The sequence below is a fragment of the Aythya fuligula genome, chromosome Z (assembly GCF_009819795.1).
Source record: "Aythya fuligula isolate bAytFul2 chromosome Z, bAytFul2.pri, whole genome shotgun sequence".
Taxonomy (NCBI): Eukaryota; Metazoa; Chordata; class Aves; order Anseriformes; family Anatidae; genus Aythya; species Aythya fuligula.
The window spans coordinates 80,791,153-80,818,952 of NC_045593.1; the positions used below are offsets into that span (position 1 = coordinate 80,791,153).

At 35.1% G+C, this 27,800-nt stretch overlaps 1 protein-coding gene across 3 annotated transcripts; it reads right to left on the reverse strand.

Moving 5' to 3' along the window:
- Window positions 1-27,800, reverse strand: TMEM161B (transmembrane protein 161B). 3 transcript variants are annotated; one of them, XM_032206456.1, is made up of 12 exons: window positions 27,703-27,794; window positions 23,937-24,017; window positions 19,222-19,319; window positions 17,770-17,926; window positions 11,520-11,671; window positions 10,959-11,019; window positions 9,126-9,266; window positions 5,703-5,816; window positions 4,845-5,019; window positions 2,623-2,719; window positions 1,572-1,776; window positions 1-1,463 (listed from the first exon to the last, which is right to left on the reverse strand). In XM_032206456.1, coding segments are annotated over exons 1-12 (1,356 nt in total). In that variant the 5' UTR covers window positions 27,777-27,794; the 3' UTR covers window positions 1-1,462. The 3 variants fall into 3 exon arrangements, with proteins under 3 accessions (XP_032062347.1, XP_032062349.1, XP_032062348.1); XM_032206458.1 differs by having other exon boundaries at window positions 1-1,776; window positions 27,703-27,800; XM_032206457.1 differs by lacking the exon at window positions 9,126-9,266 and having other exon boundaries at window positions 1-1,776.

Here is a 27,800-nt window from a genome sequence, read left to right on the forward strand (position 1 = left end):
GCACTGAACTCTGCAGTGTAATATTAACATTTTAAAAAAGCTACTACATATGAATCCCCATTTTTGTTCTCCAATTACACAAAACATCTAAAACATTGTAATTCATTGTTTCACAACAGTTTTGATATGTAGGGTCTAACCCTCCACTGAAGCAAAACTTTTAAAGTTAATGCTTTGCTCCTCCTCACAATAACTGTTTATTACACAGAAAAATATTATTTCTGAGAGATATCACTTGTTACTATACGGCCAAGTTAACACAGATTACACTGGCTAAAGGAGACAATCTGACAGAGCTGGTATTTCAACGTTAACAGATGAAGTTGATCTCTTCTTGCAAAATAGCTTAAGTTCTTTAGTATAGCTAAGTACCTTTGTAGAGGCACCAAAATCAAATAGCCCTTTCAACTGAACTTTCAACGAATTTAATTTTCATTTCAAATGGGATCTTGAATTAGCTAGATACACATGTATACCTCTCCCATGGCCTTGTAATATACATTCAACAATTTAAAATAAAGGTTCCGTATTTTGTAACTTCATATATATTATATATTTGATATATAATATATATTTATATGTACATTACAGATACATACACTCTTAGTCAGCAGGATTAAAGTGTTTTGAAATGTTTAAGTGGTGTCACTAATCTACATCTATTATTTTGTGAATTCAATGGAATTTATCTATTACCTAAAAAGAAGAAATTTAAAAGATCCAAATGGAATCTGTGGATCAATATTAGCACCAATACAGATGGCCATTACTTCAAAATGACTGCAGGGACTGTATTATATATATATTTATATATATATATTGTTTATTTATTTATTTTTTTTTTTAATAATTCCCCTCTCACTGTGCAAGCATTTCTGCATAATATTTAGGCAGCAATACCTGCCAGGTCCACACGTTTATCTTATGTTAAATTTAAATTTTATACAACTTTTCTTACTGTAATATACAGTATCTCTGTTGTCCTGTTGGATTATTTCATTTTTCATGGAGAAAAGTGATCAACAGCTATCCAACAGAACTTTTTAAAATCCCCTTTCATATTCCATTGTATGGCTCAGTTTCAAGATTTTACTGAATAGGCAGCCATCATCAGCATAACCAGTGCCTACTTCCACAGTTCAGTCACTGACAGCTGATTCTTAAAACACGAAGTGTTGAGGGTGACATCTTCTCAATGGAAACCAAGATACTCGGAGGTTGTATCTTTTCAACATGCCACCAACACCTGCCACACAATAATGTCGGTCTCGTTACTGTAATTGAATTAGTTACCTACCATCTTGGTAACAAAAATAACAAACCCAGTTGTAATTTTAAACATTTTAAGAATATTCACCCTGAGAACACAGAGGAAGAGTTTTTTAAAAAATCTGATATGTTTTCTCTTCATATATAGCTTTCTTCTTTTATCTTCATCTCCTCTTGGGCACCTGGGTTTGTGTCTAGAATTTGACGTTGTACTTATCAGTTGATCTGTTCATGCCACAGTCAGGTACTGGTGATAGAAAAGCCCAAAAAGGCTTGTAGAAAAGAGACAAGCAGCAACCCACCAGGTAAGGAAAGACAGGAGTCCCCGGAACAGGAGAGGAGTGAAAATATTCTTTAGGCTTCCCAAAGCCATTGTTATTTGTACTACAGTTACTTTCATCTTTCCATCGGTGGGTGGAGATTCAGAATAAACTGAATTGGGAAGCAGATTGTTTTCTACTGGAGTGTCGGAATTCAGTTCCGGGTAGATGCCCCAAGAATAATTACCTGTTAAAAAGTAATGAGTAACAGATTTTTGTAAAATTACATTTAAGTTCTGCTCTAACTGTATCTCTCTATACATCATCTTAAATATGCTTCTACACAAACAAAATTGTAACTAAGTAAATACTAACTGCATTCATCCACATGACTTCCTGATCTAGTAAGCTATTACTTCCATACTAGTAAGCTATTAGGGTAGAATTCATCCTACATTTTCACATCCTAACATCTGCATCTGAAACAGTTGCCTTGGGACCCCTGTCAGTGCTGGGTATGATTAATCCTACCATACGTAGATGTCTCCTTCAAGATGGGATGAACCGCAGCCTAATAAAGTCTATTTCTGCTGAAATTTTGCAAAAAGATTGCCATGATTGCACGGCAAGCTGGGAAAGACATCCCTCATAAGAAACACAGTGACATCAGATATCCCAGAAATAAAACAAACTCTGTATCTTACATTTTCTTTTCAAAAAAACTGCTGATGATTGTAGAAATGGAAAAAAAAAACCTTTAACAGATATTCATATTCAATTCAACAGTGCTTTATATAGCTCATTCAAAATAGTTTGAAAAAGGTGAATATTTCAATGGAAATAAACAGCTTAATTTGTTGTATTACACATTTTTTTCAGAAATAAACAAATTACCATATCATTGACAGATGTCAAAAGCTGGAAGAGCAAAGGACAGCTTAACAGCCACATACCAGAAAACTTTAAATGGCTGGAAACCACAACCTATTTCTGGATTACAAGTACCCAAACAATCTAACTCTCCGCAGTAAACTGAAAATACAAAAGCCCTGTAGAGGACAGAACACGTTTTTGTTCATCATATTTTGCCTACCTAGTGTTTTCAGAAGCAGAGTTGTGTGAAGGAGCATCACCAATGGTGCAACATACTGCAGTGCAATTACACAAAGGTAATAGAATACCCGAGCCACCTGGGAACATAAAAGTTATTGGTGAGTTCTGGGTGATCAGACCAACCCTTTATGAACACATTCAGGAAAAACAAGCAATTTATTAAAAAACAATGCTTATGCATAAATGCTATCATAAAAGTTTTCTAGCTTATTTCAGTACATGACATAGTATCTGAAAAACGACCTAACAAACCCCTAGCTGATGAACTGCTGTTTCAGGACACATCAAATCCTGAGAGGGCACACTGAAAGGAAATAATTAAAAGCATATGTTCTGTTAAAACTAGCAGAAACAATTTTGCCTATGAGCACTGCATATTACTGTTCAAAGACTCCTATTTCAATACACAACAATCAAAACTAAATATATGACTAATTTTTAAAGTCCCCAGTGCTTTACAGACTAAATCCTGCTATATGAATGAAGTAGTAGTCACAGTCCAAGACTTCATCAAAAGTAAATGAAAATTTGGTAATCATTGCAGTTCCTTTTCAAAAGCAAGTTCTTCTAGTTTTAAAAACAATGACAAGAGGACTTGTCATTAGTAGATGATCAATAACAAAGCATTTACATGGAAGTTCTTTCAGATATACATTACGGCTCTTTGAAACCCACTGAGAATATTCCTGCACCCTGGTCCTTATTTCTTTAGACTGTTGCATTGCATATTTTATATAAGCTATTGACCTAAAAGACTAGATCAAATAAAGAAGGGAAAAAGTCATAAAATCAAGTGATCAATGAAATAAAGCTAACTGGATTTTAGAGAAGAATAGAATACAGGGTGGCAAAAAAAGATGAACGTAGATCTGACAATTTTGGAAATACATCAAAATCTCAAAAGGGCTCTGAGATGAGCAAGCATCAAAAAATTAACATGAGAAGAAAATGTAGCAAAACACTGACAGAAGAATCATGAGAAATATTGTAAGATATCTGACAGAATATGATAAAAAAGTAATGATCAGTGCTGGAAGACACGTAGAAAAGACTTTACTGACAAGAATTACAGGAGAAGAGAAAGCAAACTTGGCTAATAAAACAAGACAGAACTTAATTTAGTAGCAATGTCTTCTCATGAAAAGAAGACACAGACGTATTGGATAAAAAGACTTAGGAAACACCATGTACGGAAGACATTATTGTTTTACAGATAGGACTAAAGATCCCAAAACTAAAGCTGTGCATTCACAACAGCCTTCTGTCACACAGTTCTGTCATAACCAATTGTTGCTATCTCTATTTCCTAAGCTTTCCTCTGAAGCCAAATACTGGTCACTGCAACTACAAATCTGAAGATGATACAGCACCGTCTTCTTATGGGTGTAGGATATTTGGCAGAGACAAGGATGGGATTATAGGTAACAGTGACAACCCTAGAAGAAGAGTCTTTGTCTTATGACATATTCCTCCGGGAATAAAACCCCAAATCAGCAAGATCATCAAGCAGCACTATCACGCAACACTAGAAATCTAAAGTTTACTTTGCAGGCAGCATGCAACACCTTACAAATTCTACCTTCTTAATTCATTGATGGTTTATTTTATTATTTTTTCTTTAAAAATTCCAATCTTTCCTATTACTTGCACCAGTATCAAGATGGGCAGTTTTGTAGCTAGGCTAGCTCATTTCAGGGTGGCCTTACGGAACTAAATGTGTCTTATTTAATCCTGAAATATAACTAGCCTATCTTAAATTTTGCTGCAATTTAAAAAGCACAGGTAACAGTATTTTGCCCTTCTATCTAAACCAGACTGTCCCGGTCTTCCTCCCCTTATATTGTAGCAACAAATCGCCACACACTCTGTGCACTCACTCCCCAGTTTATTCTTATGCTGAACAGTAATACACCGAGAAGCAAAATGCTTGCCACAGTATTGTAAAGAACACTTCATGAAGAGGTATCTTCCAACAATGGATGAATAGCTTAAGACAGTGTGTTTGCATAAAACAGCTTATACATCTCTCTATATTTTGGTTTACAGAATTTCTCAATAACGATGCTTTTCTGATAGGAAATATAGTCTAGGCACCAGAGCTAAATATGAATGAAACTTCCAAGGAAGACACAACAAACAGGAAAAAACAGAATCTGAACAGAGCAATCTCTCCATTCCAAACCGTAGTCCCACTACACTTACCATTTTTTGTAAATCAACTGTACTTATTCTGCCAGCTTCCTTTTTCATCTGATCCACACTTTTCTGGGCTAGATTCAGATAGGCCTGCAAATGACTGCGCATCATAGCCAACCGCAGAGCACACAACAGGATTATAATCCACAACCTCATGGTGTCAAATGTATCTTCTGACATTCTGTAGATTAAAAAAAAGGGCAATGCTGTTTTCCAGAGGAAACCTAGTGCTGCAGTTATTTGTTTGTACCTTCTGTAAAGACAGCTTCAAGCATATTGTCAAAAATACTTAACGCACATGTCCACAGTTATGTAGATCATGTGCAAGTAATATTCACTTCCACCCCTGCTGATCTCTTTAATGTTACTTCTTAGTAGCCCTTTTACCGCATTAAATCCAAACTAGTATCCATCTGTTTGTAAACAGTAACAGCCCTTAAGTACTTGAATTTGAATATGAAGACAGGACACTACTAAAAGCAAACTCTTTCATGTAAGTGCAGTCTTTGAGATGCACAGTTCTATACAGCAAATGTGTACTTCAGATGCCTTAGACACCTTGTCAGAGCACAGCCCTAGGTGGTATTTCAGCCCTATGAAGAACATCGCCTTACTCTGTCAAAGAGGTGTGAGAAGATAGCAGCTCTTTCAGAACCACCACCTTAGCATTCAACACAGTGACTCATTTTCTTCTAATACAACAGAAGCCTTTTAGAGCTCAGCAGTAATTTCCACAATACCTTTAATGAAGGATGCTATTCAATTTTCAGTCTTTCACCTTGCTAAAACATTCACAGGGCAGTCTACTTAGACTTATGGCTTTGTCCTCAAAACCCCAGAAAGAACTTTTAAAGGGAATCTTACAAAGGTATGCTCTCTTTGCCCAAAGGCGGGTTCATAATGTAGTCCTTAGTGATTGGTTTCACCCACAGAAGAACCATAACTAGAGGCGCCAAGAAGTTTATATGTAGCAATGTTCTGAAATAAGAAAAAAAGGGGGGATGTTATTAAATGAAAACCATTACCATACTGTTGAAACTGGTGATAGATTCAAAAGGATTAATCCAAACTTTAATATAGATGGAAAAGATAACTAATAAAATTACTTCCCTATATTTAGAAGTATGACATATTTCAAAAAACAGTAATATTACATACTGTGAAATCACACTGACTGTGATTTTAAAAGTTCTCTTTGGAATAAATTTCAGATATCCTAACAATCTAACCAGAAGAACTACATGCATTTTATTATATCACACTATAGTAAAAGACAGTTGTTGAAAATTTCCATACAATAGCATAATGCCAAACTGCAGTAGCTATTAGTTTTAATCTAGACAGCCAATATCTCATATGGATAATTATGAAAATATGCTGCTATATTAAGATTTTTTTATTTTTTTTTGCTTTATTAGAAAGGCACTCAGATTAATTTCCATTATCTATGCAGACCAGGGGAAAAGTTCTCAGAGGTCAGAATACCCAGCTTAATGAAGAATTTTCTTAGGAACCTTGACTAAATGAAACTTGGTATTTACATTCAATTAAAGATACTCCTAAAAAAAAAAAAAAAAAAAAAAAAAAAAAAAAAAGCTACTCCATTTAACAGCTCTGCATGAAACCACACTGTTAATGTAAAAGGAGTTCTCTGAGTACAAAAGAGACAATAGAATTTAAAAGGTGAAAAGTAGAGATTTTCTGGAGTTTTTCTTGAAATTAACGACCTTCCTTAATTCCTCCCCTAGAAACAGTCTGAACCCCATTATACTAAGTTTGCATTATTCAAATAAAACAAAAACAGTTATGAAACTGTTTACAGTGTTGTAAGTCTGGTAAATATGCTAATGCAACACTTTCTCGCTAACAGAATCCAAAGTTATTCTGAAAACACAATACTATTGATTTCAAGCAATCAAACTTCCTAAACCCATTAAAATGTTTGTGTTTCAGAAGATGTCACCTCACGATTTAAACCATTAGTTTCAGATTAAGAAATAAGCACTGAGAGTTATCCAGTGTTGCTAGGGAACTCGACAGCACCTAAGAGGAGTCCAAAGCATTTCAGTAAGTTGTGAAAGGATTTCACCTGAGCTTCTAGTTACTTAAGGCATCCTACTGGGTTAATGGATTGGAACGTGCCAAACGGTGGCATGAACCCTGATCTGTTTATCTGAGGGAGAAAGGCTGAAGGACTCTCAAAGTAGGCTCTAGAGAATGAGTGAACGTGTAGGAAAATGGTACAAATTGATCAGGACAACTCCAAAATATATACAGGGAAGCATATTTCTGCTAAACTAAAATCAAACTGCTAAAATTAAAAGTATCATCAGACTATTTTTCTTCTGTTCTTCCCCAACATTTACTCCTTCTGTATATATAGAAGAATCACGTTAATCATTTTGACTACGCTGTTGAAGTAGCAGTTCACCATTTACATTTTTGGGGGGTGGGAGTAAATGTTTTCTCTAAGTTTCCCATTCTGTAATTACAGCTTGTCCCCTGTGTTTTCTTTGGCAAAAGTATAAGCTTATATTTTACTGCAGAAAAAGGCATTGTTTTCCTGCACCCAAATTAGAGAGCTCTGTATCAATGACATGTCATCCTCATTTACTGTTCCCCTTTAGTCACTGCCAAACAACTGCAAACAGTCAATAACAACCTACCCACTGTTACAAACACATTGCTAAGGACAAATACTGATCTCTTCAGGCCCATTCGAAGGTACCTCTCAGGGATGCTTCTTTGTTTCTAATTGCATTACCTAATCACACTGATGTCTGACCAAGTTTTAATCCATTCAGTGGAGTGGTTTGTTTTATATTGTTCCACTTGAACAGACAAAGTATTGCTAGACTTTTGAAAATAATTCGCTTGGTGCTGCACAATGTTATCTTTAATGATCAGTTGAATATAATCCTGTCTTGTTAGACAAGATTTATTTTTCACAACCTCATACTAGTGATTATTAATTAACCGTTTAGTTGTTGATTAATGATAAGACGTCTTGTTTCAGATATTTCATATTTCTGCCTAGAATCTCATGTCCACAGATCAAGGAAGACTTTGGAAAATTATAGCATAGTCACAGAAAAGGCACAGAAAATTTTAAAATATTTATACATATAAAAATGAAAAACTGAGCACTTTATTTAGCCAAAAAAGAGTAGATTAAGAGCTGACTTGGTCACAGCCTACACATAGACAGAAATTTAACAGCAGCTAAAACAGAAGCCAACAGCCTGCAGTTCTAACTGGACGTATTCAAACTACAGTGAGCTTAAATCCACCAAAGGGTACTTAGTTAACAATGCACCAAGAGAGAAGGACCCACTTTAAACAAAGATTAATTTTTTAAGCTGGGCACTTTTGGGGAAAAAAAAAAAATCTAAGTTTATGCATAAATAATTTTCATTTCAGAAAATATAATCATTTTCTTAGCAGTGGCCAGACTAAATAATCACAATAACCCATGCCATCTATTAAATATCAAATGTCAAGATCCGTGAAAGGCATTTGGAGTTTTCACTCAACCAGAGAATGCTGAAGAGAAATAGTTAACTCTGAGAAAACATTTTACTACCAAACTCCAGAGCCGTTGAAAATTAAAATATTCCTTTAAAATGGTATTAAAGTCTGACCCTTATTAAATATCCAGGTCATCATAATGTAAGAAGCCCAGAAATAATGAAAAAACAAATTTTAATTTACTTTCATTTAAAGTTATAAAAATTCAACAAATTTCTGTATGCTGCTGTGATTTCAAACTTTATTAACAGAATTTTCATTGAGATTTAGATTCTCTCTAAACAGCTATTTTTTTTTTTCAGTTTTTTGGGGTTTGCGTGTTTGTTTTGCCTCATATCTTTCTTGTCTTCCATAAATTTATTAACAGAAGCATGATGCCATTCTAGTTGGGGAGGGGAAGGAATGAAAAAAAGTCTAGAGCTGCATCCCTTTTTCCAGGCATTTATCTGAACTTCCAAACAGACATGATGGGGGAAAGGCATCAGTAAACAAACATTCCTGGTGGAGCTCTCACAGGAGGAAAGGAAAGGAATGATCCTGTAACTGGGACTCTAGTTACGAGGCAAAGAAGTTAAGACTGGCAGAGCACAGGTTGACCAGAAAGAGGCAGGTGGCAAGTCTGCTGGAGATACAAAAAGCAGGCAGCAGCAGAAATCCTAGTCCCTACCTTCTTGTTGGAATAGTGTGGAATGTTTATTTTCAGACATTAAAGATTTAAGACTGAGTAGCATATACCTATGTGCATATATTTTCTCTTACTGTGTTATTTTTTCTGTTGCTAAATTCAGAGCATCCAGATGCATTTGAGCCAGTCGCAAGCCAGGGAATGTCAAAAAAGCACCAATAAGTGAACACAGAACAGCCAGGAACAATTTGAAGGTTAGTTTAGACACAGGACCCCTAAAAGAAAAGAAAGGAAATAAGCATTTTCTTGGGGAGGAAGTTGATGGGCGGGGTATCAGAGATTACTTTCAACTCAACAGTACCTAATATTTAACCAAAAAGTATTCTACAGTTTTACTCTAGAATCACTACAACCATTCAAGAACTAAAATCAAAAACAAGCAAGTCACCTGTTTAATTACTAAAGTGAATAGCAAACCAAAGGCACTTCCTACAAGATGTTAACTCTGTTAGCAGAGCAAAACAAACAAAAAAAAAAGAGTAATTTGTTGTTAATTAAAATATAAAACTGTGTAAGCTACTGGAATGAATTCAGTGGTTATTTTTCTAAGAGAGGAACATACATATTACAGGTTTAAATGATCAAAACCAAAATTAATATTTTTATGATATACTACCTGCATTCTGCTTTTATCCATTGAAAAGCTCTGTCAAAATTATTGCTGCAGTTTTCCACAAATTTATAAAAAAATACGTGTCCAATTAACGTGTCTCTTCCAAGTGACTGTTTGTTTTAATGAATCATGCAGTAAGTACCAATTACAGAAGAAAAGTACCCAGGATGAAATGGATTATGGAATTAATAAACACTAGATTATACACAAAAACCAAGTGACTTATAAATGGATTAAAGAGAAACAAAACCAATTCTAGTTATCCACATGAGTTTTAGATTGGTAGTTTGCCTACATCACTTAAACTACCAAAAGACACCACCGTGAACTCAATCACTGCTGTAAGCAGCCGAAGCACTGCAAGAAGTTTAAAAATAAATGAACACTAACAGGAAAATTAATACAGAAGTTAGAAAATTTGCAATAGCTTAGGAAAACCAGAGTGAAGAAAGGTTATGAAATACACAGGATTCAGTTAAGAGTTTTTCATTGGATTACTTGTATCTAGAAATGCTACCTTTTCAAAGTAGGCAAAATTTGAAACTTCTGTTCTTCAGAAGTAAAGAAACCCCATAATTCTGGCATGGTACTTGAGAACTTCCAAGCAAGAAATTCAAAGCTGAGCTCCCACAGTAGTGACATACCCCATAAATGCATGTTAGAGCTGTTGTGCAAGGACTGTGTTGTAGCAGAAGTTCATTTTACAACACACAAAAGCTGCCTACAACAGCAATTGTATATAGAAGCAACATCACAACCAATGGCACCTTTCTGTGACAGTCTAAACAAAACTTGGATATGCTATAGCAAGCAGATGTATTGGCGTAAGATGAAAACACTATTAGAACTTGAAAATGTGACTGAAAGACAAACTTTACTCCTAACACCAGTTTTACTGAAAGCTCCACCTGAAGCTTTTGCACACTTACTCTCTTGCATACCAGAGGAACAGCAAAAAGGTGTTTATCTTCTGTTTTAAAAAATCTTTGCAAAACTGGAAGAACTGTCTAAGAGTGAAAAATTGAAAAATGTTTACAGTTTTATTTTTTTTTTTCCTTGCAAAGTATCAGGGTAAACCATTTCCAAATCAAAAAGAGAAAACAAAAAAGTAACAAGATACTTATGAATACTAAGAGATAGTTTTCACTAATAGTTTTCACCTCTTCACATTTTTGGAGGGATTGTAAGCATGTACCAGAGCAAAGCATGCAAGACAAATGCTTGCTAAGAAAATCCAAGTGGTTCAGCTATAAATGCAAATATAATGCAGATAAATGTATTTCCAAAAACTTACTGTGATTCCAAACCCTGCTTTTCAAGGAACTGCATAGCACTTTCCGAGAAATTTGAGAATCCTGCAGAGACACATACATGTATTTTATAACAGCACAGACACAGAATCCCTTTTCTTGAAATAAAATGCTACATAACAGGACATCTTTTGAAAAGTACTCATACACTAGCATAATTCTTTCAGTCTTTGAAAACATCTCTTAATTCATGCTCATGAACTGTACAAATATCAACATCGACAAACTAAGTACTTTTTTTTTTTTTTTTTTCTGTAGAGGATATTCACTTTAATATGCAAGGCAAAACAGGTCAAAAATAAGGCAAAGAAAAGGAAACAACCTTGCCTGGAAAATGAATATAAACAAACAACCCACCATTATCACAATACTTAAAACAAAGAAGGAAAAACATAGAGGATATTCTTAAGAGTATGTATTCCAAAGCAAGTGCATCACATACTGAGTTAATATTAACATAGTTTTTCAGAAATTCCTGAGAGACTTGAAATTTTTCCAGTCATTCAATGAGTAAAGCCATTACAAACACTAAAGAAAGGAGTTACCTGATTCCAGCCCAAACTCTAGATAGTTTTCTGTCACAATCAAAATTGCCATCGCTTTCACAAAGAAGAAAAAGCCAAAGGTGACGCAGACTGATCTTTCACCTCCTTCCTCCACTTTGAAATAATGGGTGGTCAATGAAAACAGTACCTTACTACACAAGAAGAAGGTCAAGGAAAATTAAGTTTGTAAAATAACTACATTTAAGAATTTTAGAAACCGCAACACATTTAAGAAACCAAAAATAAAACAATTGTTATTTTCAACATAAAATATCAACCCAAGTGAAAAGCATTCCTAACTACATAATTCAAGATGTAATACATGTCAATTTCAAAAAATCAAAATCTTACTTCTAAATGCAACAACTGTAATCGCACGGAAGTGAATAAATATGTTTTTAACCAGAGATGAGCCATAGATGTTCTTCCAGGACACACAACTCTACAGTGTACATGCAAACAGCAAGGAACAGGATGCTCCAACAAGCAGTTCTATCAATAATGGGATAAAATTTCTCTCATTTCTAAAAGGATAGAATTTCTACTCATGAGGACTAGGTGTTTGTCTTCTGCCTTACAAGAAATTGTGACAAGTGCCACAGGACTGCTGCTTATATTGTGAGGTGACTTTTACTAAGCAGAAAAAAACATGAAAAAATGACACGTTTCTCAACTTCCACATGCATCTGAGATTTCCCAAACAAACACAATAAAATAACAGTATATTTAGTACTTATCTATGAAAGAAAAACCTGTGCCAGTCTCATTTTGAAAAAAATCTAACAAAACTGGTATATTTAGTCTTTTCATGTATCCCTAGTGTCACAGATATTAATATCTAAGAAGCTACCTGCTCTGTTATCAAACTGGTTTTAGTGTTTATTGAGCAACGCATTTCTAAACATAATTAGTTCCAAAACAAAACAGTAAATAACTAAAATTTCCGTAGTATATTGCCAACAGTTATTTCTACAAGCTAAAGCCCATTATATTTTATTTTTTTCCTCCAAGTGATAAATATTATCCAGGTCATGCTTAAATAAACTACTGAGATCACTTCAGACATTACTTACTTAGAAAAAAAAATAGAGAAAAAAAAGAAAGACTTCAGTCTTTCATGTATTGTTGTTTTCCACTACACAACAACAATCATCTATATTTGCATTTCTTTAAATCCTGGAAATACTTTAAGATGTAGATTATGTGAAAATACACTTCAGAGTTATCTGTTCAATACGAGTTATCTGTTCAATACAACATTTAACAGTTGTGAGTTAATACCTCAAAAAAAAAAGGTAATTATGCCATATTGCACTTCATTAAACAGCACGTATTTAACATATATGCCATTGTATTTCATTATTTCATTCATCATCTCAATATGAAATAATAAAATGTAACAATGAACTCATCTAAACACTACGGTGGCCTAAGCACAGCATCTAACAACTCTTAAGTTCTGAGTAATTAACTTAAGCTCCCTTCAAACTTTACTGGTATGGTATCTCATACCTAAGTCTAAAGGAAGACCTCATCCTAAAAAGACTTACAGAAGACTTAACTTACACAGACTGTTTTAGAAAGCTCTCTTTCTTAACAGTGATCATTTAAAGAGCATCAGGATGATTTTTAAATATACGAGTTCAAAAGATAATTTGCAACCTTGTAAACTTTTTGTCCCAAAATGCAACTTTAATATATTTGACCAAAAATAATTCTTAAACCAAGAGTCATTTTATGGGTAGGGATATTCAGCATAATTTGAAAATACACTTCTCAAATCTCTGTTATCCAAAGTGCTTCATAAAGTTTGTAATAAAGAGTACTGACTTATAAATAGATTTTAAAACACCCTGTTTCATGTTTTTAACTATGGGCTCTGCATAAAGTATCTGGAAAAAAACAAGCAAACAAAAAAAATCATCATGATAATAAATTTCAATTGTACTGCAGATTCAATTCCCTGTATGTAAAATTAAGGATTATGCAAATTTAAGTGTGACTGAAACGCTCTGTTAGGCAACAGTGGTGATTATGCAACTGTTTTAGGAACAGAGAAAATCAAAGAATTACGGAACAGAAATCTGAGGTCTATTTAAGACTTCCTTTCAGTGCTCGCCCTATGCTTCAGGACCTACTGAACAAATAATTCAGAATACTGTGCTAAATTAAGAGATTCCTTCTCCCCTCTGATTTCTTTATTTTGGTCACAAAAGACAACATGCTCGTAGACTTGAAAAATTATTTTTTAGAAAAATAAATTTATCTTTTAAGTTGATAAAGTATCTTTTAGTTGATTCTGGAATTTTCAAAATTATTCAGTCCACTGGTGTTTATGAATGTAGCTGAGGAGAAAAAGATCCACCTTCAGTTCCTAATAAAATTCATAAAATTTTTGGATTCACAGGAGAAAAACAAGCATGTATTATTTCTAACTGCATGCATATTGAAAAAAAAAAATTGTAGTTTCCAGAGGTTATTTCAAGGTCTGAGTTTCTCTACATAAACCTTGAGTCGAGTTAAAAAAAGGCTGTTGCTTTCCTTTGATATGGCCACTGGTACATTTTCCGAAAGAAGCCAGTCAGGTTTCCTAATCTACAAATAAAATTGCGTTATTTAAATGTTTTCTAAGTTTTGCAGCTGAGAAATATCTCATTTATCATACACTGTATAAATTCTCCTAAATGCCTTTCGAGGGAAAGGCTTGAGTACAACACCTGTTTAAAGTTTTACAACAATTGAATAATCTGACATTGTCAGTTGTTCTCAACAATGAATTTTAAATACCTGTACAAGTACAGCAATTGAAACATGGAATTATTAAGGTCTCTCGACCCTGTCTGTCTTACTCTACCCTCACTCACATTCTGCCACCAATGAAACATAAACACAAAACTATAAGTACGCTTGCTGCTTCTGCTGCATTTACAGTTGTGATCAGTAACTCAGTTCACTAATTGATTATTTCTTATGACAAAAGCCACCTTCACAAATTTCAGAATAATGGAAATTGTTCTAGAATTAATTCTTGACATTACATTGACTGTTATCAGTTGAAAGTATGGGGGCTACCAAATGATGATGGATCATTTCTGGTCCTAACATACTGAATTGCTAACTAGTCATGTAAGTTTTAAAGGATTTTCAGCATACCAGAGGCCTGATGTCATAAAACAAGAATCAAACAGTCTTCTGAAATCTCTTCTCACTCACCTAGCTTCCAGTGATCACAATGGACTGTTTCGTTAATACCCCTATCACTCTTTGCACCAACCCCCTTCAACCAAAAAGCTTTAATGCCAATAATAAGTTATAACAACATGTTTATGGAGATGTTAACTCTAACATGAAGCCAAGTTTAGACAGAACTCAGCCTTCTGCATTGCCGCTAACCCCTCAGACTGGACAGGATCACAACATCAGCCAGAAACCACACAGGCAATTAATTAAAGTCAAGCCACTTTCGTATCAGGGAACAGTGACTTTACAAGGATTTCTACAGCACCACCTACTCTGTAAAGAAGCCTACCATTTGTTTCCTTTGTGCAATTCATGAATTCATGCACCTACCACTGGATAACAAATCACACCTTCTATTGCATCAGCTCACAAACTATCCAGTCAGGTTTCCTAATCTACAAAAAAATACTTGTATCCAGTAAGTTCCTCACTTAATACATGCTCGGGTACAATACTAAAAAAATTAAGTTAACTTTTCAGTTTGTTAAATATAATTTAGCTTCTAGCATACGCTTTTTTTGCTTTTAGTATAATTGTAAGATCAGATAGAATAAAGAAAGTCTGAGTACTTCTATACATCATGCCAATGCACACATTAAATTTAGTTTTCACCTAGTACAATTGTCCTTTTATACTGCAAAATGATTTGTTTCTGACAATGGACAAAAATCACCTCTCCATTTCCACAGCAGACCTTAAATTTGAAATCCCACATATAATTATGGGATTTGATAATCTACTTGAAGAGTTTTAGAATCAGAAATATGCTTCACATCAGTGTTTCAAAGAACAACCACATGTTATTTGATATTTGTCTTAAATTCTAACACATAAACATTGCGCCATTTCCTCCCTGCCATACTTCCCTTTCAGTCACACAGGAAGGCTAGTGAGATAACACAGGTAATGTGCTTCCAACACACTCTGTTACAATCTCCTTCAGGTCCGAATGCTCAACTGGATCTCAAATGCTTGAAACAGAATAGGACAAACAAGAAAATGTTGGTTTGGGCTCAATTTACGTGAAAACAGCAGGTCAGAAAGCAATCAAAGAGACCCCAACAGCCACTTGCGTGTTCATATTACTGAAGCAGAAAGCTGCCCTGCAACTTAACGCTTATAAATTTCTCCAAGTGGTTTTGCTCTGAATGAATGACTAAACGAAAGCGGTGATTACGACTGCATTGAAACACCACTGTAAGAATGAAGTCTACCTTCCCACATAATCCATGCCAATATATAATTCACAACTCCACGTCACGCAGAGTTGCAACCACTGTAGTATTATTTAAGTTGGTTACACCCAAGATTTGAAAGATGAAGCAAACAGATCGTTGCCACCAACAAAGTTAAGAGTGCTTGTCTTTAGTATCTGAAGTCTTCCATTAGTTCATTAACCTCCTCCTCATTCTCAAAATTGGAGTCAAAGATGCTGGGTTTCATTAATTATTTCTTAAGCAGCATCTGCGTCTGTCTCCCTCTGTCTCTTTCTCCCCCTCTGACTGTCTGCCAAGATTAAACCGTAATTCCTGATTTCATCCAACCAAATGAGAAAAGGCTGCCTAATAACACAGCTAATATGTCATTAAAAGATGCACAAGAGCCAGCAGTGACCTTCTTGTCAGTACAGAGCAGATCAGAAAAACACTTTTTGTGCCATGGGTCTTCCCACTAACAAGTAAGAGTCAATGGAGAAATACTTCGTCTGGAAGCAAGCTACTGCCAAGTTGCTTCTTTCCAGAATTTGTATCAACTCTGTCATCTAAGAAGTTCTTACTCATTACAAGGAAAATTCTGCATACCATTAATACTCCAGGCTGGTCAGAAAAGGAATATCTGCCCCTATTGTAAAGTCAGCACCTATTGTAACAAATATCAAAAAGAGAAGAGTATTAAGCATATCCAGAACTGTCAGCCAGATATAACCTAGTCATATCTAAGAGTTATAACCAAGAGTTCAGGTTTTACATAAATAACATCACTAGCTACAGCTAACAGAAGGAAAAAAAAAAAAAAGAGAAACAACAAAGAAATCACTGTAAGGCTCTGTGTTGAAAAGACATTTCCACAGAGGGATCAATTTTGAATATTCAAGTGTTGTATCTTAACTTGACACTTCAACCACTCATCAGCTGTTAAGGGAACAGAGAAGTTGTACAAATGTATTTTCTAACTCGTCTCCCCATAACCTGCACTCCTCCAGGACCTTACTCAACTCCTTTGTTTCATCATCTCTCTCATATTTAAAAGGCAACTTTCCTCTCCAAAGCCTGGCTTGGTCTGTGAAAACAGTTCCTTACTGTGCAAGCATCGACATCAGATACTGCTTTATCCAGTAAAAACAAACACAACAGTTGCTTCTCTTATGGTTTGATACTGCCTGTTTCCTAAAATACACTGCTTTTGTTTCCCTCATTTGCAGAAGCAAGTGTAGCTTTCCACAGATCACTGAAAACACAGTACCATCTCCACTCCTACAGCTGTCTACAAGTTGTAGTTTCTATGGGATCTAAGAAATAAAAATCTGGAGTTATGAATTCATGCATGAAACTTTACACTAAATGACTACATACATTATTTAGTTAAGGCAGTATCAGACTAAACATACCAGAAAAGCGGGCGGTAAACTGCACGCTTCTTCAAAAATTATAAATACTATTTGTACAGAAAATGCATTGTAAGGCTGGGAAAAAAAATTGTATTTGTTAACATGTCTTGGGTTTACAATAGCTACATACTGTATACGAGTATGAATTTTATGTTAACGTACATGTATTTTTTCCATAAACGGTTTGGAATAAATGTTTACAAGCAGCTGATACCACCAAGTACGAAGAGCATGTACAGCATATACATTACCTGACGATAGCATTAGCTTATACAACCCTTTTTCCAAACGATAAATATTTATGTATTCTCCAAGCCAACAGTTCAGAGCATTCTATGAATTGCAAAACGATGTAAGCTATTTGGAACTGATAGAATGACTTAAGAAAACAGAAAAGGATACACTGCAAACGCCAAGACAAGCAGACACCACACTACACTGATATTCATTTCTTGTGAGGGCTTCACAATACTGTAATAGGCTTCAGTCACCACATACACAACTGTAGCTGCAACAGTAAAATCCACCAGCCACTGATACTCCGGAAAGTAATGCAATGCTGAAAAATACAAATTTGCAAATGTTATAAAAATGTGATATTTTTAATTTTAATTTTATTGACATATGCAGTGATGATTAAAATTAGTTTTCAAGTAATTGAGGTCTAGACAGATCCACATCATCGAAGTTAAGAGCATTAACAACGAGTCATGTTTTCCATTCAATCATCTCTCCTTTTAACCTGAGCCTCTGTCTTCACCTCTATTAATTGATACTGGGTTACTATTCAGCTATTTTTAAGCCTACAAGATTTTTACAATTTTATCATCCCAGCCTTTAGACATTAACCTGATAATTTCAAAAAGCATACCTAATTCATATCTCAACATCACAATGGAAAACGGCTCTCTGCTTAATTTTAGCTACAGTTTCTATGTAAGGGTTATGATTCTCATGTTCAAGATTAAATGTTCACTGGCAATTGCTTAATGTATAAACATACTTCCTCACTCTCGTAAAAAAAAAAAGTAAAACACTCAGTTTGCTCAAGACACTTAATGCCATCATTTCAAACAAAAAACAGTAACTGAAACTTCCAAGTACTTTTTTTTTTTTTTTTTTTTTTTTTTTTTTAGGAAAAAAAAGGTTCAAAAGAACTCTGCATTTCCGTTAAAGTTTTTTTCTGTGCTGTGTTGGATAATTTAAGCTGAGAAATCTTCTGCACAGCACTAAACTTCCTTTTTATGGTTATGCATATGCTTACCAAAATGTAAATAAGAAAACACGTAGCACACATACAGAAGAGTCATATGAATATCTATGTAACAAATTAGTTATGATTAAGGAATCAAAAATAATGGTTTTCAAAAAGCAGCAACTATCAAAGCATCTAATGCTGCTAATTTCTCCACTTTCACTTTCGGTGTTTAAGCATTTTGTGTGGGTGAACGGTCTAGGCTTCACTACAACACTATGTTTCCATTTTAGGCAAGCAGAAAGCCTTTGTTCTACCATCTGCCAACTGTCATTTACTTGTACAAACCTATGATCTGTTTCAAATACAGCATGATGCAATCCTTTTTGTGTTGTCTCATATTGCTATGGATGTCTGGAGCAACAATACGTGCACTTTATGCTGGATTTCACCTACTCATCCTTTCCCATAACAATGCAATTAAGATGTCACCCATGGAACAACAAAGGAGACTTAGATCTAATTCTTGGTATTATCAATTGCACTTTTATATTTTCATTGTCTATAAAAAGATAATTCAGCATTTACCGCAAATAAACACTTGACAGAAAACATCAGGATATATATTTGTATTATTGTCTGCATCTGTTTGCTCTTACCTATAGTGTCCCTTTCAGTCACAGACTTTGTTTCCAGATGAAGATCAATGTCCTTTGGAATGGTTAGAGGTTTGTTTTCAATATGACCATTATATTTCCTAGAACAATAAGTAGATAAATACAATATACACAGTTAACACAGTAACTTTTTTTTTTTTTTAACATAATGGCATTTCAAATTTAGAAGACCATTCTTCCTTTAAATGCAAACATTTTTATCTAGCTAGCTAAAGGCATTAATTCAACTTCAAATATGCAAATATCGCAAGAAACAACAAGGCATGTCAATAATTACTAGCTTTATCTCTGCAAGGCTCTGACATACTACTGTGGCTACACACATGGGTCTCAGTGGCTTCTATATGCTGGGAACAGCATATATAGTAGAACAAGACCTGGTGAGAATCATCTACTCCAGACTAATTTTCTCTGAAAGGCCGCTTTCACTGTTCAGGCTTCCAGGGAGCTATAGAGTAGTCTAAGAAGTTATGCCAGTCTCAACAGTTTTGTGATCCGAGTACAGCTACAGAGCAGAATGTACCTTTCCTGATAAACAAGCACCCTGATGAAAATCAAAGCTAAATTAAGACTCTGCAGTTGAGGTCTAGGCCAGGTTCCTCTCCACACTAAAATAAACAAACACATTTCCCAAAATAGTATTAGGCCCATTGGGGCCTAATATAGTATCAAGAGTGTTGCCTCAACTGGACTAACCTAGATCCTTGAAAGCTGTATCTTACCAGCCATCAAGCAAAGTGAACTATAAGACAGTTTTCTAATCTAAAAGGTCACATACAGAAATACTATAGTCTTATTTCAATTCACATCCTGGTTATGAAAACAATCAAAACCAATTATCATAGTATTATGAGCAATCCCAGACATGCAGTAGACCTTGAAAAGCAATCATCCATCTTTGGGAAGACATACAAAGCTATGTGTATTGTGATGCAGAGCCAGGGTTCAAAGCTGCACTCCACGTTTTAACCACTCCTGCAGATACACAAAGGCTTCAAAAGGAGTTGCACACAAATTTATTTGCTCCTATCATGTGCGTAGCAGTGGACAACTTATTCATATGAAGGGAAAGACTAAGGAAAGTAAGAGGTGATCCTCACAACACTAAACCCTTCCTGGCTTCCAAAACTAAAGCAAATGGGGGATAATCTGAGACAGGGACTGCATCTTCTGAAACCACCATCTTTCCTAACTGACATGAATTTGTCAAAATCCTTTCTGAATCAGCCTGAAATGTGTTGACCTGTGCAGTGTCTCACGGCGGTGTGTTGTATCATTCACGTCCCAAATGAAAGAGTCCTGACACATACTTTACTAACTTCATTCAACACCTCCTTGTACAACACAGCAGTAAATTTACTACTCCCTATCCACTCCCTGTGCATAGTGGATACACACCTGTAGCTACACTCTCCCTCAACCAGTTCCCAGACTAGTAAACCTTACACTTCTCTTCCTTGTGAGGAAGCCTTACTTAGACATCATCATTCCCTTTTTCCAGTTCTACAGAATCAGATTTCCAACATGCTATAAACAAAAATATGTCATATATAATATGAAGTTATGTTTCCCAAATTGCTAGTTAGAAGTAACTGTTTGAAAGAATCTTCCCCCCCGCCCCTTCACCCCAACAATAGACAAATAAACAACAGAAAAGATATTCAGAGCAACAAGTGCATGTTTATCTGGAGCTTTGAAACTACATTAACATCATAAATCTTTAAAATAAGCCATACCACTACACTTTAAATTGAGGATGCTTGTAAAAGAGCTTGAAAAAAGTTAAGTTACATAAAATGGGCTGAAAGATCATCACTAACACAGGTAAAACTTTCTTCATCACTATATATATAAAAAAAATAATAGAAACAGACCAAAAAATTCTTTCCCAGGTTAAAAAAAAAAAAAGAAAAAAAGAAAAACAACAATAACTACAGAACTCAAAAACCCCAAAATTGCTAGAACAAAACAGCATCCTTTGCCAGACTTTAGAAGAGCACCTCTGAAACCAGAAAAAGGAGAGGGATTTTCCATAAAAAGAAGAGCTACTAGGATAAGCATTAAAAAGAAAATCAATGGTGAACGTACTTTTAAAGAATAAGATCCTCCCAGCTATCGTGTGAGCTGAGAATACAAGCAGAAGGCATCAATAAATACTATTTTTTCAGATGATACTGATATTACTATCACCTAAAGCACAAGAATTTTAAGGTACAAACTGCAATATAAGGATGGAAATACAAATCACTACCCCAAAATTTCCTGTACCCAAGTCTAAACTAGAACTTGCTGCACTGCCCAGCTGCTTAAGTGCCCAAGCTTGTGTGTGCTTCCCTGCCCCGGCTATACTCATGTTCTGCTGTGTGCCCCCAGGAGTACCATCATCGTGATGAAGATAAGCATTTGGATAACTGAAGTCATTTCAGATCAACTAAATTCCTACACTTCAGTCATCCCAAGGGACCCATAATCTAAGAGACACAGAACATACCCAGGACGTCTAACAGCTTTAATTCTAAGTAATCCATAGTAGCTACGGACCTTTTCATTAGCTAACAATTTAATACGAAACAACCTCTGAAACAAAAATCCACCTAATATTCATCTGCTATGATAACCTATAGCCATAATATCTGAATGTAATATGCATTGAGTAAAACAGACTAATAAAATACAAGTTCACACAACAGCTGTTTCCAAGGCTAATTTTCAAACAAGTTCCTTGGATCTCCTTTCACCATTTTTCTTCTTATTACTTCAAACTGAAAAATTACTGAAGGAACAGGCACTATATTTCACAAAAGTAAAAGCTTGATGAAAAATATTCTTTAACCTGAAGAGACAAGAAAAAAAACAACAAAAAAATGTGTTGTTATTTCTCCTGCTCTGTTTCACATCTCCTTGGTTCAACAGAGCACTGCATTCCAGTTGGTGCAAACTAAAGAAGTATATCCAAGCCGCATTCAATAGGAACAGTTCCTATTTTAACAGTAGGACAGTAGTTCTCCAACAGCAGCAGCTTCTTTAGATGGAACAGAGGTATATCGATTGACTGAAAAGTAAGGATATTTTTATTTTACGAAGACAAAGCAAAACAAGCAGCATTTAAGCCTCTGTATAACCCTCCTGCTTCCTCTGAGGTTTCCTATCCACCTGTTGTTAATGACGTTTACCTTAACACAAGCAACTCCCTATTACAAATGTATTTTCTTGGTTTACATATTAAGGTAGTATGATAATTATGTCAATTATAATAATAATGACACCAGCAAGATTTGACTGGCCTAGACCACAAAAATATAACATCACATTTGAAATTATTAAATGCAACGGCTTAATAGTTGAAAGGGACTTAACATATGTGTGGGTTGGCTTATGATACAGGTTCCTATTATGTTTCACAGTAAATTTTTCCAAAGACTATGAAGTTTAAGATTACATGAACTTGTCATGCTTTCACTCCACAGAGCATGCAATTGCTCTGTTGAAAGTAAGAACACGGGCACATGCTTTGAATGGAAGACTGGCAATGCTAAGGAAAGGCATTAGCAAAGCAGAATTATTTGTAATGTGATTTTTGTTTAAGGCTCCTATCATGGACTTAAAATTTAGTTAGGTAATTAAAGGTTATTTTACATATAGATTAGTATTACAGACTAAACGGACAGTTACAAATTTTATTCACAATTTTATGCACAATATTTTTTTTTGTTTCAACTTGTTAACAGAAAGCTGATAGATGAAAGTGAGGTCTAATAACGCAGGTGTCAGGAATAGTAAGAGAGCCATTCATACTGGAATAAAGACAAAGGACTGCAGAAAACCTCACAGATCACCAAAAAGAAAGACAGAATGTTTTTGCATTTTGTTGTTTGGTTTTAACACAGACCAGTTCAGAAATTCCGCACCACAGCAAGCTCTAACAGACCCAAGCTCCACCTCCTCCAACTGCTCTTGCTGCTGTTGTACTTTTGGTGAAGCTGTTCCAGATCCTCACGACCTGAACAGGAGAAACCTGTTTTGCACCTGAAGTTGAAGGACAGCTCTGTCATCCCTAGGTTAAGTAAGCCAAGCTCTTCTAGCCTCCTCTTGTAGACAGGCTGTTTCATGGATGATCCCCTGCAGCCCTTCAGTTCACCTGTTCAAGTCTGAATTCAGTTTTCTTGAACATGAGTGATTAGAACTGTTCACAGTAATCCCGGTCAAGTTCTGTAAAAGTGCCCCTGTGCAAGACGATTAATATTTTCCTCCCTTCTCCTAGAAATACCTCACCTAATACATCCTAGGAGCACATTTACCTCTTTCATTGCTATCTAGGAGTAGTGGCTCAGTATAATCCTGTATTCAACTAGTACACTCAAACCTTTCTTCTTTTGCTTCAAGATGAAGGGCTTCAATCCTACAGAAGATTTATTTTCCTCAGTCTCCATGAAATGAATAGATTCATTAAAAAAGTCCTTAGCAATTTTACACGCTACTTTTAAGGACTGAGATTCATCTGATCCTGCACAATTTGGACATGTTTAACACTCTCTAAACTGAAAAAAGAATTCAGTACAGAGCTGTGGAAATGTCAGCACTGTAGTCATATCCAACATGAAGTTTTAGAGCCACAAAGACATAAGATTGACAGCAAAGTTGTTTTATGAATCATATAAAAATATGGGGGGGGGAGGTAGGGAATGACAAGTATTTACCTATCTTTTTTGCTCTTCCCTCTTTGTTTCCCTGCAAGAATCCGTAGTTCTTCTTCAGTAGGATGTTGATACCATCGTAAACTAATGAAAAAGAAGATCTCATGTAAAACAGTGTCAGCATTAACAACTTCATGATTTAAAAAATATATATATATTAACACAGATCTACATGTATATTGAAACAACAGTCATTTGCAACATCTAAGCAAAATACCCTTATAAGTGCCAGCACTGTCTGACCCAAACAGCCACAGCTAAACTTCCAGGATGAGTCACTAATTAGATACCATTAGAAAGCTTTACCATTACCCTTCACAGCATGCCCTTCACTTCTCAAAACAAATAACTATTATCAGTCTTTCTTCTTACACAGACCAGATTATATCTGTTTTTCTGTCCTAACCAACACCCCACCACTGATAACTTCAATCTAACTAGAAAAGGAAGAAATGAACACCACGGCTACAAAAGCACAGATACTTATAAATTAGAAGTATGTAACTGTAGCCTAGAAAGATGTTAGCATATTTCATTATTTCATTTATGGATTTGATGCTTAAGTGTTACTTTAAAAAAAAAAAATCACTAATTTTCATGTATCTGAGCTGTAAGACTTTCCTCTTTCACAAGTCACTGCACCATTCCCTTATTTAAAAGACAAGTGGTGGCAAGGGAGTTCTGAAGAGAGATGGTTCAGTCTCAAAGATTTATCCTTATTTCTATGGAAGAACCATGGTAGCTGAAGTAAGGTCGTTCCCACGTGGTTAAAAGTGGGCTGCCCTTCACATTTAGGATGACTGTCACTCTGATTTCCATGCTGAAATGCTAAGGTAGAGGAGCCTAACTATAAACAGCAACAGACTTGGAAAATTTATCCAAATACATGTGTAAGTCCTTTTCTGGAGAAAGCCGCTGTTTTGTGTTACAGGTTAACACAGGGTAATAATCAGAAACAGCCATAACCATCACTATTACTATGGTTTAAAAAAATCTCATCGATTAGGACCACTCAAATCTAAATCAGTGAATTTGAGATTAGTATAGCCAAAATTCTTTACCTGTTTAAGTATCCTTGATTGGTGTTAGTATACTAAACAACAACTTGGTCTTAATTACCCTACAAGATTATGTTGCAAGTGATTCATAGTTACAACTAACAGGATACAAGAGGGTTCTTTTACAAAATAAAACCTTACAGCCTCCGATTTAAATGTTAAACCAAAAAGATTTCAAACATTTTCATAAAGGTAGAGCTGAAAAAATATTAGTTTGTATCTGCATTGGCTTAAGCATGTTTAAAGCTGAGACAACCCTGTAACTTTGACAGATTCGAATTCATCTCAATAGCAAAACCAGCACAGATATGTCCTAGTTAATTTAAATACTGTCATTAATAAATGAAGAACAGAACACCATTTTTTCTCCTGTCTTCTACAGTGGTGTGGAAATAGAAGAACAGAAGAGGCTGAGCAACCTAAAAGCAACATTTTGGTAGAGACAGTTTTACTAGTTAAAAATGCGAAGGCTGATGCAGACACTTGGCCGCAAATTGATTTACTTAATAAATGTGAATATTCATATTCTGTTCAAGCTCTGAAAGCAGCATCATTTGAAAGAGTTTGCATTCCTTCTCAAATATGAGTGAATTGTTTTTTCAACAGTCAATACTTGTTTCAGTCTGCAACCAAATAGATTTCTTAGGGTGGGATACAAGGTGCTCTTAGATTTTGAAATACCTTTCTTTCGTTTAATGGACTTTGAACGCGCACATGCAGGCACCTTGAGACAAACTTTTCTTAGACAACTTAGAGATGCTGGCTTTACTGGTAGCGTGTTTATCCTCCCTCCCCTTTGGGGAGAGCTCTCCTCTTGTAGGTATTTCTGATGACTCACTTAGAAAAGCCTCCAACCTCTTTGGAAGAAAAACATTTAGGCCAAATAACTTAAAACCACAGATTAGCTGAAATATATTGAATATGAATATATATAGAATAATAAGGAAGGAGGAAAAGGTGGTAACATTTCCGAGGAGAGCTGGACTGCAGCATGTGTGGTGTACATGTATATGTGTATAACACTCTCCACTGCCCCACTAACACAGGTCTGTCAAAGAAAACACTTGTTTGCAAATGTTCAACTCTACGGAAAATATGTTAACGTAAGCTTCTCAGCTAAAGTAAGAAAAGAGCCATTTTTCCTTCTGACACTTAAATTCAGATTCCTGTTTCAGCAAAGCTTCTGGCTTGTTTTCATTTCTGGAAGACAGAAATATTTCTGTCTCTTCATATAGTTCTTGGATTCTGAGGGTTATTCACAATGACTGAAACTACGATGCACTAAAATAGTTACCAGATAAATAGAGCACTGAAAAGCAACAGTGATGAGATTTTCAAGGTTACTAGTATGAAAAGCAGTAAACAATGCTCCCATTGACTTCAGTGGGAGCACAGCTACAAAAAAAAACTTGCTTTATGTACTTATCAATCTGTAGGTGTGCAAAGATTAAAGAGAAAAGGATGACAAAACATATTTGAACATCAAACCTTTCCCTTTCACTGACACAAGGTATGCCTTAGAACAGAATCTGAAAATGCCAGAAGAATGAAGAACAAGGGTTTAATATTGAACAAGGTCTTTTTAAAAAAGACAATATTAAACTCTGAAATAAAATTTAACTAATGTTTTAAATGTTAAATAAAAGTAGAAAATATTGTTGGAATTATCATTGATAAAAACTCTAGAGTAGTAACACCACCATAAAAACAAAGGTTGCAGTTTCACATTACTAAAAATTGTCAAGAGTTCACTTACAAAGTAATACTTCAACAATGAAATTTCTCGTAACAATTAAGAGTATGATTCCTCTTTGTATCATCTGCCTGCCAACAGATCTGTTTTCCATTCCAACTAACAATACTTAAATCACATTTAAACAAGAGTTATTTTTCATTTCCCATTATCTTGTGTTGAAAAGAGGAAATTAAAAGAAAAAACACCACTAATTCCAAGATGCAGAGGTAAAAGGGCAGTGGAAAATTGCACAAGACCAGTTAAGAATCCTGCGGAGCACATTATTATTCAAAGATATTCCTGCAGAACTCAAAGAGCAGAGATTTTGTGTTCTCAAGATTTTAACAATTACGAAAGACAGCATACTACCTTCTAATCATACAGAGTGTTTTTATTCCCAGAAGAAAAAAAGAAACAATTTTTTTTTTCATTTTTATTTTTTAATATTTAAGATACTGATTTATATTCAAAACAGCTGCTGCTTTTAGTTATTATGGATACAAACACACAGGGAATGCTCCCCTTGCAACTCATTATATCTGCTTGATCTATTGTTATGAACGTACTATACTGAAATTTATACTAATCCTGTCCTATGAAGTATTAAAAAAACAGGATTCTTAATAAATCGCCTACATACTCTGTATATTAGCAGGTGCATTGTTAAGAATATATTCTTTAGAGCTTTGTATTTAGCTTAGCTTCTCAGTATGCAGCCTTTGTCTTAATAATGTAGAAGCTGGACAACAGCTAACTTTATGGCTGATACAATTAACAGCACAAACAAGACTGCCCATTTCCAGCAGCACCGCTGTTACACCTTTAAACCTGTAAGTCAGGTGTCACAGTGCTGTGTAAATAAAGTTCAAGAACAGCGGATTGCTTCTTGGAAAGTAATTAAACTAAATTGGTACATATTCACAAGCAGTTGTAGCAACTGTGGGTTTTTTTTGTTTTGTTTTGTTTGTTATCTTACCTGCCACTGCAGAGAAGCCATCGAGCAAGAGAATAATGAGGTATGATCTTCTGTATGACACTAGCCATTACCATGGTCACCACCAACTGTACACCTAT

Excerpts from the sequence above, each read along its gene's own strand:
- TMEM161B (XM_032206458.1), bottom strand. The coding sequence starts at position 27,776 with ATGGTAATGGCTAGTGTCATACAGAAGATCATACCTCATTATTCTCTT. Across the intron at positions 11,672-17,769 it reads CTTGTCTTGGCGTTTGCAGT|TAAGGTACTGTTTTCATTGA; the intron begins GTATCCTTTTCT and ends CTTCTTGTGTAG. Across the intron at positions 11,020-11,519 it reads AGAGTTTGGGCTGGAATCAG|GATTCTCAAATTTCTCGGAA; the intron begins GTAACTCCTTTC and ends GTGTCTCTGCAG.